Source organism: Stegodyphus dumicola, chromosome 5 (genome assembly GCF_044657685.1).
Source record: "Stegodyphus dumicola isolate Sdum_Otavi_A_Nest chromosome 5, ASM4465768v1".
NCBI lineage: Eukaryota > Metazoa > Arthropoda > Arachnida > Araneae > Eresidae > Stegodyphus > Stegodyphus dumicola.
The window spans coordinates 76,023,181-76,035,213 of NC_140772.1; the positions used below are offsets into that span (position 1 = coordinate 76,023,181).

At 31.5% G+C, this 12,033-nt stretch overlaps 1 protein-coding gene across 1 annotated transcript; it reads right to left on the reverse strand.

Moving 5' to 3' along the window:
• Positions 1-2,299: 2,299 nt before the first annotated feature.
• Positions 2,300-11,566, reverse strand: LOC118188128 (U3-aranetoxin-Ce1a-like). Its single transcript, XM_035358489.2, has 4 exons — positions 11,414-11,566; positions 8,237-8,339; positions 7,616-7,710; positions 2,300-2,469 (listed from the first exon to the last, which is right to left on the reverse strand). Exons 1-4 carry the CDS (start codon positions 11,450-11,452, stop codon positions 2,455-2,457), a joined length of 252 nt encoding a protein of 83 aa, XP_035214380.2. The 5' UTR covers positions 11,453-11,566; the 3' UTR covers positions 2,300-2,454.
• Positions 11,567-12,033: the final 467 nt, after the last annotated feature.

Sequence of the window (12,033 nt, forward strand, 5' to 3'; positions counted from 1 at the left end):
AGATTAGATGATCATTTAGACAAAGTTCGGATTTTTAGTGAAAGTAATGTAAAAATGTCCTTTAACTACTCCACCAAATTTCCATTTCCTTACGGGCACTCACATAATTACCAATTTACACCATTTGAATTCTAATATGATAATTATACGATTTTTGGAGCAATTTTTGATAATTCGATGGTTACACTACACAGTTTTCTTACTGAAATATTTTGCGTTAATTTTCAGACAGAAAATATTGAAAGCCTACCTACACAACGCAATTCGTGTGTTTTTTGCAAACACTTAAAGGATTTAATGTTCTGCCTTGTTTTATAATATACTGAGTTGAAATAGTATAGCATGACTTGCTTTGCGAAATTTCAAGATATAACGTACAAGAAATGTCAATTTCTATAAAATTAAATTATTACTCTTGCTCGTAGTCACGTGTGTGGGAAAAGCTAACATTAAATGGATAACAAAGGTTTTTGTATTTTCCTCTATTTATTGAGAGAGAGTTTACGATTCCACAAAGAAATGAAAAAAAGCAAATGTTGCTTAATAAATATTTCGGCAACAGAGATATTATTTGAGATTTGGTGCTTCTAAATTTATTCTTCTTTCCAAATGACGCATGTAAACAAAACCAAGCTGTGAATTGAAAGATTTCTGCGCTCTTTACATAATTTAAAACGTTGTGAAATGTATGGTATTAAACTTTCTGAGAGAAAATATGCAACATTACTAATAGGAAAGGGAAATACCGCCAATCATTACTTCTACATGGTAAGAAGACTTAACAAATACATGGAAAAGTTTCGAATGTTTCTAAAATTAAAACGGTAGTACCAAGAGAAAATCCGCCGACTCAAAAATCAATTGCAAAGTCTTCAAATACAACTATGGCAACAATAAATAAAATAAGAATCCAAGATTTACTAGAGAGATTAAAATAAAGAAGGAAAAATATGTTAAAATGAATTCAACGTATTATCATGAGAAAGTTTTACATCCGATATTAACAGAGAAATTCCATTTCTTTATGCCAGTGACTTTCAGAGTGAAACTTCATCAAGTTAATGCAACAAGTTATACTTCATAAAGAATCACTGCATTCCTTGAACATACGAAGACTAAATTTTCAACGCATTTTTGCGAAGTCCCCTAACGTTTCACCCTTGACGTCTGACGTTTGAGGACTATTATGCCTCAGGTCTCTTGAAAAGAGCTGTTGCTAAGAACAAACCCATTAAAAGTGATGGACTCCCGAAAATAGTGGAAGAAGAATAGAAATCAATACCTCTCGAAATTTTACGAAAAGCCTTTCTATCAATGAAACGACGATGTAGACTTATAGTTAGAAATAAGTCCATTAAAGATCTGAAAAGAAATCCACATCGGACTTTAAAAAGTGTTCACACTCTAAACGTAGTCGCGGAATCGTTCTAAAAATGTGTAAACACTCTTTTTATGTTTGACCAAAAATTTATATATATTATTATATTTCACATATATTTCGCCTTAAAATGCAAATTTCGTACAATTTAGGAAATAAAAATTGGACATTTTCTGTACTTAGGAAGTTGTTAAGTAAGGGAAACAACAGAAATTATCATATCTGTATGAAGACACGCCTGCTCATACAAGCTTTACCCCACGGTTAATGGAAAAATATTACAGCCTCAGCGTATATATTACAGCATACGTTTTTCAGCGTTTTTACTACATCTGCTAGCATTTCCTGACGCCTGTGACAAGTGATCAGATCATCTAAGTCATTTATCGTTTCGATTGACTTTTCATGAAGATATTTAGTAGTATATAGAGGAAGTAAGCTCCACAGTAGTATCAAATTTGACTATGTGAGTATCACAGCAGAAGAATTATTTAAGAATAAGGCTGTTACAAGAACGCATTTTTCGAAATGTGTAGATCCAAACTGGATATCAATGTAAAATAAAATAATTTTTCATAATTCAGAAGTCGATCTTTTTTCATTTTTTTAAAATACATGTGAAGGCATTTATTAAAATGGGACCATTTTTTCGAATGGAACAAAAATTTTCATAGAACGCAATGTGCAAACAAGTGACAATATAAAATACTCGTAGCTAAAATTTAAAGCAACTTATCAATACAGATATTTAAATTACATAAATCTTTTTAATGTATTAATTTAAAAAAGTAGTTTATTTATGAATAATTTTTTTAAGAACGATATTAAAATATGCTAATTTTGCTGTAATATTGAAAATGGCTATATTGCTGTAATATTGGAACTGATTACTATAATACTGAAAATGAATAACACAGAGTCTTATAACTGATCTCATAAAAATCTGTTTTATTTAAAGAGTTGTTTATTACAATTTTCAGACATAAATTTATTTCTGGTTGAAAATATATCTTGATACGATCAGTAACTTAAAGAACAGAAAAAACTATTTCTTCTTCAAGATTTCTTCTTCATACTTATTCACACATCAACTGCAAATAAAAGACAAAGTGAACGAAATGCATACAAATATTACGCATTTCTCTGGTTAGAAAGAAAGTTTTATTAACAACTATTTTCAGCCAGTTTAGGATAGCAATATATGAGATATTTTAATTGTGTGCTTTTTGATCTCAAACTCAGCAGAGACATCTCGCAAAACACCCAGTTCCCCAAATCGACCTTACTGACTAAGATAATTTAGAATTTCAGTGGCAAAAACACACTGATATTGATTTTATTTCTTAGATTCTTACTTAATTCTTTTAGCATGGCCTCGAAAAAGCTATGCGGAAAGTTTGTTAATTTAAGCTTTTTCTTACAGTTTTTTTTCCTAATATAAGAAATCTCTTAGAACCAAAAGGAATGATGTGAGTGTGTGTCTAAAATCATGAACAAAACGTTATACAGAGTGGTTGTAAAAATCTTCTCGATGTATGAACCTCTAGCTGTCTGTCTGTTCAAACAATTGAATTAAATTTCAGGCATTATTATCTAAGGTCTGTCCTCGAGACTGTGATAGTTTAAAACAATGGAGCTCCCATGGTTACTGTTGCTGTGAAAAAATTTGGAAATTTTCCAATGGCAACAACCGCTTTTCTCCTGCGAAAATGGATCAACGCATTGGGAAACAATAAATGGCATTGGAAAGATTTGCCTGAGTAAAACACTTGGAAAGAAGAACATTGTAAAGGACCAATGACAGTACAACAGAGAAGAGGGAAAAGAAAACTTTTACTGGAATTACAAGTTTTTAACGTGTACAGTGTTTCAAGACAGAATCGTCTCCCGTAACTTTGCAGTTTCATAGCCACCGCGATCACCCCAATCTCACTCCGATGGATTTCTGCTTTTGGGATTATCTGAAATTTCAGGTGTTCACATCAAATACGCGAAATGTTTCAGGATGCAAAGATGTCATAAAACGTGAAGCTACATAAAAATTGCTAAATAAGTTATTGCTAAAATTGCTAAATAGTTATATAAAAATTGCTATAGTAAAAATAAATTATGATCGTCATTGTTGTTGACAATCCCCCGCATGTACTGCGCTAGCATCTACGAAGGTGAGCCTTTGAAAACTTTTGTAATTCTAATAAAAGTTCTTTTTCTCCTCTCCTGTTTTATGTTGTTACTGGTTCTTTACAATGCTCTTCTTTTCAAATGTTTTACATCGGCAGTTTTTGTCATACGTGTATCGTTCCAAGCCACTTACTGTCTTTTAGTGCCTTGATCAATTGAAAAAAAAAAAAAAATGTGGATGTTTCCATTCGAAAATTTCAAAAATTTTTCACTATAATCATAACCGTGAAAGCGCTATTGTTTTAAATCATCACAATGTCAAGCGCATACATTCAAATAATAATATCTGGAATTTCATTTCGATTGGTTAAGCGAACAGGTCGCTTTTAATTCATGTCAGGATCTGACCTCACTCCGGTAGATTTCTGGTTCTGGGGTTACCTGAAATCTAAGGTATACTCATGAAACCGGCTAGATTCATCAAAACTGAAAGACGCTATAAGCGTAAAGTTGTACAGAATCCTCCAGTGAAGTTAATTTCGTCATTGTTGACAACAATCTCCCGCATGCAATGCGCTGTCCTCTCCAAAGATGGGCACGATGCAAACCCGTAATTCCAATAAAAGATTTTACCCTCTTCTCTCCCCCTCTCTCTGTCTTGTTGTTATTAGTACTACTGTACAATACTTTTCTTTCCAAATGCTTTACTCAGGTAACTTTTGTCATAACCGTATCGTTCTAACACACTTTATGGTTTTTCAATGCGCTAATCAATTCGAAAACAAAAAAAAAAAAAAAAAAAAAAAAAAAGGTTGTTGCCATTCGAAATTTTTGAAATATTTTTACTTAACCTTAGCTGGAAGAGTTCTATTTTTTTAAATTATCAGAACCTCTAGCGCATACCTTCAAATAACTAATCTTATTTGATAGTCAGGCTGATTAACAATGTTTACATTGAATGCTGTGTACATGAACTCTGTAGATTTGAGAGGGTATTTGTCTTTTACGAAAGTGATCGTCTTACGAAGATGGCTAACGTTAATGGAGATTATAGATTTAAATGATGTTTTCCTAATTAAGGCTGTTTCTGTTAGTCTATGTTATTCAGTAATAAATAACTTGTGTGTATGTATGTATGTTCGTTGCATGTTGGAAAAATGACTGTACCTAGAACAACTAAATTTAATTTCAAAACTCAAATTTTGAATAATTTAAAATAAAAAATCTTGTTATTTTAAATAAAAACGAACTCAGAGAAATAAAAAAAGTGTGAGAATAAGGCTTGGGCTAAAGAAAGTATAAAAATAAAATTAGGTGAAATGCCTAAAAGATGAACATAATTAATGTAATAAATTCAAACATTTTTAAATATACATCTTCTTTTTGTTTATCTTGAAGCCCGAGAAAGCATTTCAGTCTTTCTTTACAGTCAAAAGCTATCCTAAAATTCTATTTTAAGTAACGGTGCTCCTAAATAATACCCCTATGCTTTTCACAAGATTAAAACATACTTATACTTTTTAGAGTAATAGCATATTAATTATGACCTTAAAAATGGCAAGCTTCTGAGAATAATAAATTGCGGAAAAACACAGAAATAATCTAAAATACTAAACAATCTGAAAACGGCAAAATATAACAAAATAGTTTACAAATTACTAGAATTAATTAATTAATTCACTTCAAAAGTTTGAATGTAAAGAGATAATGAGTTTTATAAACTGGAAATAAATAGAAAAACGAAAAAAAAAAATTTTTTTTTCTAATTGCAAGCAACAGACATCATCATTTATACACGTACAGTTCCAAAATAGGTAACAAGACGTCTACTGCCTTATGCGCACAGAGAATGATTTAGAGAAAAACTGAAGGAATGTTTTCAGGAAGTTCATCGAATTTAGGCATGCCAAATTAAGACTTCAAGATAAACTGTGTGATACTTAAATTGCAGGAAAATGACTAAATTAGCACAACCCATATAAATAGCTAATCTTTGGCAAATACCCTATGCATATAATCCGTATAAATAACTAAGCTGTGAGCAGTGGCGTAGCTAGGGTAGGACAAGGGGGGACATCTGTACCCGGGCGCAGCATCCAAGGGGCGCCAAATTGATGCTACGAAATTTTTTTAATGAAATGTTTCTCATTCTTGGGACACAGAAAGGGGCGCAAATCCTTCAGTTGTCCCCGGGCGCTGCAAACTCTAACTACGCCCCTGGCTGTGAGAGGAGGCACACAAAATAATTCCTTTGGACGGTACATAAATTCTTCTTCCACAGTTAAAGAATATTAATGCTTTAAATTAAGCAGGTGTTCTCAACCAGGTAGAATTTCATAGGTTTAGGAGGGGGACGCGGTCAGCCTTAATCGCATCCCCCGCCTAAACCTATGCAATAATTATCGCAAGCATTCGGGAACTATACCTTCTAAGGTTAAGTAAGTTAGTTATAATTTATGAATATAAAATATAACTTTTATTCAAGTTATGGCATTTATCAACATTTTCTATGTCTTTTGTTGCTTAATTTTAAAATTATTAAAAATAACCTAAATTTAAAGGTATTTATATATCTTTTGGAAAAGAGGGGGGTTGATCTTCTAGCAAGAGTGAAAGGGGTACGTGGAGCTAAAAAGTTTGAAAACCACTGCTTTAGAGCTTTTTAGCATTAAATTATACATCAGTCATATTGAAAAAGAAACAGCTGATCAGTTTGCTAAAGATTCAATAATTATCGCAAGCATTTTGGAACTATATACTTCTAAAACCAGCCATTTTCCTTAAAAGTGCAACATTCCCAAATAAACAAATATTGTGGCTGGACGTATGTGACAGAAAAATATGATTTTCTAAACATTTGCATCCTGCTTGAATCCGGTCAACAGATAAATTTTTAATGGAGAAATTTATGGAGCAAAATCTACTTCATCATATCTATACAGATTTGAACACAGGGAAACAAGTCAGTACATATGTGAAGAAGATACTACATTGTTGCACATTACCTCCATGTATGTTAATTGAGAGAAAACTTCACATGTATAGTCCTAGGGATGAAAGCGAACGTCTTTAGCACAAATTCGAGTACAAACTACATCTTTGTTAGATAAATAATTTATTTGTCATAAATTTTTTAAAAGTCCAGTTATTTTTGCCCATTTTCTTTTGGGATTTTAGATGCTTCTACTCCTCCTATCAAAGATTCTTCCAGTGGGCTGAAAAATGCTGGAAACTATTCGAGATTGTGTACTGGAGGCTCTATAAACTGAACCATTTGTTAAAAAAAGAGAGGAAGAATGTAAAAATTTTTTACAGCGCATTTTAAATCTCATTAGTCCACTTCTGCACACCCATCTCTTGTTTAATTCAAGATGATTATTTCTCCGAATTTTAGAAAATTTAGAAGATTTTTTTCTTTTAGGAAAAGCCTGGAATATTCTTCATTGTAAGTTCTCGAACCACGAGAAACAGCGTTTTTTGTCTCACTGTGAATTCCATCCAAAAGCACAATCCCCCGACCTCCACCCCAAATTTTGAAGAACGTTTACCAAGTTTTGTTTCAGTTCTTTCTTACATTTTTTGTTTAATGTTTTACCATTTATTAATGTTACTATACTTATATACCATAACCTTTTCATAAAAAAAAAACATCAAATGTTTGACACTCATTCCTATCTTAATTCGTGCAACACAGAAGGGTGAGATTTTTTTCAGAGCCATTAGGTCTTGTAAAGGATAACTGAAAATCAGTGAGTAAGAAAAGGAGAATGAATATTCAAGTTTTGGAATAGTATTTCAGATTGAAATGAGAGGGAAGAAAACTATTTTCTGTGACCATTTTTAGGGATTTTTCTAAGATGAGCAAGAGGAAAGTATTTTTCCTAAAGTCTTCCGAAACGTTTAGAGGGGGAGAAGATTTGAAAAATTTAAATATCTGCAATTTCGGATCAATTTATTTTAGTATTAAAATGTAAAAATAACACAAGCTGGTGTATCAAGCTTAAGGGATAATATACACATATTCGGGATTGTTATAGCTGGATTTCACTCTCCACATATTTGTATTTAATAAAAATAAATAACTTAGGCTAAAGAAAATCTAATTTAACATCCTACCAATCCATTTTTCTCTTTGCAAGAAAGATGACTCTCACAAGGACATTCCATTACTTGTATCGGGAAGATCTCTAACATACCACTGCAGACTTCACCTTAAAAAGAGAGATATATTATCATTTAAAATAACATTGTGTGTTTATTAAATAACAACATTTTTATATCTACACAGCTGCATATTCAAAACTGCCAAACTTCAACTAAGGAAAAAATGAAACGAAATTTTTGGTTAAATAGTAAATTATTAAGAATATGTTCTTAGTTAAGATATTAAAAAGTTATGATTAGTTAAATATTAAATTAGATCACATTCTCATTGAAGTATTAAGAAGCTTTTGTTTGAATACTATGGAATTTTTATTTACATAAGATTTACATCAGTACTCCGAATAATGCCAAAATGTAAAAGATTAAATTCCAGATGGATGGCGATTGGCTTCAAGCTATTCCTTTCATTCAGATGATTAATTTATAAGGATCAGAAGTAATGAAATTAAATTCCTCATTATTTTACAGAATATGTGCACTTCTACATAAAAATATAAGAAAGTCCTGCTTTCTTATTTTGCGGCACTTCTAATGAAAACAATATGCTAATTGCAATGACTACAACTGTTTTACCTTTTTTTGCTAAACGCGCACATCGCGTAGCACCGTCTCTTTGTACGCAGCATTCTGAAGAGGAGCAATCAGAGTTTGACCCACACATTTTACTTGACACAACCTGAAAGAATAATTTTCTTATTTAATGCTCTATATGGCAGCTTTTAAAACTACTATCTTTTGAAGTTATTTACTATCTATTTAATTTAAATTCCTTAAATTGTAAAGTTTTCAGTATAATAACCTTCTTTTTAGACCTAATAACCTTCTGGCCTTTCTTAGAACTAATTTTCGAAAGCGCAAATTGCCTAGCTTTTATGTCTAAAGAAGATGATGAAAACATACGATATTTTCACCATGAATTAATATTCAGAGTTTTTTAATGTATATGTTACCGGCAAAGTATGAAACGCTTGCATTCTATAGAATGCCTAGGCATTGTATATAATGCCGGATGATTTTAGGCAAAGTAGGAAATAAGAGAATTATTACATTCTTTACCTAGGCATTGTATACAATACCTCGGCGGCCAGTAGTTCCGTGGTTCCTTCTTGTTAGTTATTTTGGCCTTTTTACATCGTTTATTAACTTCTGGTAAGTAGTTTCGGTTCTTCGAAACGAATAGGAAATGTATTTTATGCTTTGCCGGTTTGTCATTTGGCATTCTGTAAATTGCCTAGGAAATGTGTGAAATATGAATCGTTTCATACATTGTCGGCTAGTTTTAGGCATTATACACGATACCTAGGTATTCTATAGAATGCCAGATTTCATACTTTGCCGGTAACATATAAAGTGTATAAATACGTTAGACAGAATATAGCTTATGTACGGGTATTTTAATAAATCTGAAATACTTTTATCCGTAGTTATTCATCCGTAGAGAGAAACGCACGGTTACATAGCAGGTTTCATCTGGAAATAAGTAATTCGAACATTAATTTCTCCTACTCCTGTTATCAGACAATAGAAAAATCAGTAGCGTTGAAAAGTTATATAGTGGTAAACATTAAAACCCCTTCGAGCCGGGTAGCGAAAGCGCGCGCTTATCGCGGAGGCCGGCAGTGTCTTCCGCGAGCGTCTCTCCAGGGCCGGGGGCTTTTTTGCTACTAAGCCTAAATTCATGAAATCTCCGAAGTATCAACGTATTGTTTAATAATGCTCTATAGAGTATTTAAACGGCTTATGCTTTATAGATATTTTTATATATATACTTTAGTTACCTTATTTCTTGTTTAAATCCATATTTTACACATTTTATTTTAATTACTCACCATTTTATGACTTTTAACATTATACATCTGAAAACTAAATATATTACTTAAAATTCTCTTTTCGTATGAAAAATTTTAAGACAGGGATCTACACACAGTCCTACGTTACATTCCTTGAACTCGTAATAACTCATTTGCCGTTTTGGAGGATTTTTCCGGGAATGTGAACAAACGAAGCATCGTCGCCTCATTTTCTTATCAGTCTCTTCTGAACAAAGTTTTGGAAAATGTCTTTCAGTTAATCTTTCAGAATCAATATTAGAATATCAGAATTTCAGAATCAATATCTGAAATATTTTGCATCATTTCTGCTATTTCATGCTCTGTTAAACATTTTCGACGCTTCGACATTGAAACGGTAAAAACAGAAAGAATTCACGTCTAACAAGATCTAATTATTTTCTAAAAACTGAACTGTAAACCGAAATACTGAACGCTTTAGCGCATATAAAACTTCTACTTACAATAAACAACTACCACGTGCGAATAAAGTGCGATTTAAAGAGACGTCATAAATCACGCCATTCGGAAACATTTAGTTCCTCGTTTGTTTATATAATCAAAAACACGTGTATATGAGTCATGCTTCTCTCATTTCGAGTAGAAGGTCTAATGTACATGTATCTGAAACCATATGGACATACAGTGCCATCTTGTGGCAGAAATTATAGTTTGAAAAACGTTTCAAGGTACTGGCAAAAATACGTGACAGTCGGTAGTAAACGCAACAATGCTCTGGCAAGCCTGCGTGTCGGCCGGTAGATAAGTGTGTTCGTTGCTGGCACGTATACGTGACAGTCGGCGCGAAGGGGTTAAGAGTACATTTACTATAACCCTTAGTGAGAATGATTAAGTGTAATCATAAAATGAAAAATAAGAGGTATGTAGAATCAGACTTTGAATATTAGTAGAGTGTTAACAAGGAAGTTTTACATAGAAATATTACATAATTTGATTTGAAGTGCTTTAATTTCAAAACATGTATCAAATAAATTTTATAGTGAATATATGAAAGTCTCACACAGATATTATTTATTGCAATAAACCAAGCAATTCAAAAGGGATTACTAGAACTTCTTGAAAGCTAGAAATTTAGTTCAAGCTCTAATTTACGTTTTTTTTAATGTGACATGTAATTTCAAACGAACTTAAATTTTTTGTTTATGTATTTACTTTGCTGTAATGCCAGTATACTGTGTAAACATGTTTCACTCGGAAAAAATTGGGAAAAAAACTATCAATTTCATAATTCCGTTAGAAGAAACTGGAAATATTTCTGTGCATGCAATAAATTAAGTAAACGAACTAGGTATTTGCTTTGTTATTTAAAAATCTGTTCAACACAAATGGTTTAAGAGTCGAATTAAATTTTTTAAATTATTACTCTTGAATACTGAAGAAGGAAATTAAATTAATACTGAAAATAAATGCATACAAAAAAAAACTTAAATAATTATATAAAATTTTAGTCTAGAACAGCATTAATAAAAAAAATTAGAAAATAATAGAGTAATATTTCAATTTACACTTGACTTCATTCTATTACTTTCAGACTTAAATGAATTAATATTGGAAGAATTTGTAAAGACAGCTTGTTTAATATCAATAAGAAACAGAAAAAGTAAAGAGAATAAGTTAATGTTATTTTATTCTTCTCATGGTTGATAAAAATACCGATGTTTACAGTGTCTTTAGCTCTTGAACTGAAACAATATTCTGTAGTTGTAATATAGAAATATACAATGCGTTTCTGTAAATTTAAATCTCATTCTGTTTCCTAATTTTATTAGATATTACACACTATTGCCCGGATTATACATTTAAAACGAAGAAACGATAACATTTCCGAATATCTGAGGGAAAATGTCTCATATATATGAAGAATTATAATGAATTTAAAAGAAGAAAAAATATGCTTTACCTGCAGCAACAGAAGTATAATAACAAAAGCTAAAGTCATTCTATAGTTCTTAATCGTTGCAACTTATTAATGGAAATTTATGCTTCAGATAAATATGACAACTCTTCACCATTTTTTTTAGTTTATATACTCAACAACTTGTGAACATTCTTGTCTATGTTTCTGAAATAATCTGTGTAATAAATCTCTAACCAAAACTCAGCAAATAAAATTGACATTACTATGTAAAGTGACATGCGTATAAACCTTATTTTTTGAGTCACCAAGAGAAATATTGGTGCGCAGAGAGATAATTTAAACTCTTAGTCTTGTATCCAGTTCATTTAAAATTATCTTCTAAACATAATTTACTGGTGATAAACCTTTCAAGATCACGATCTAGCGCATCATTGTCATTTTAAACCCTTTCTCTCATTTCCTCTGTGTTACAAACTTTTGAAGTAATACGAAATGTAAAACTTCTGTTTTAGTGTACAAATTTTCTCAAAGCCAAAGCTAAACAGGACAGCCTCAGGGAGAATGTGGGTAAAGCACATTGTTTGAAGCATAAATTTGTTTCAAATAATTAATAAGATTAATTGACATTATTCAATTCTTCATAGATACAGTGAAACAATACG

Bases quoted from the DNA above. Each gene is read 5' to 3' on its own strand.
- LOC118188128 (XM_035358489.2), bottom strand. From the start codon at position 11,452: ATGACTTTAGCTTTTGTTATTATACTTCTGTTGCTGCAG. The intron at 8,340-11,413 runs GTAAAGCATATT...TTATTCTTTCAG, and splicing joins TTATACTTCTGTTGCTGCAG to GTTGTGTCAAGTAAAATGTG. The intron at 7,711-8,236 runs GTAAAACAGTTG...TCTCTTTTTAAG, and splicing joins TGCGCGTTTAGCAAAAAAAG to GTGAAGTCTGCAGTGGTATG.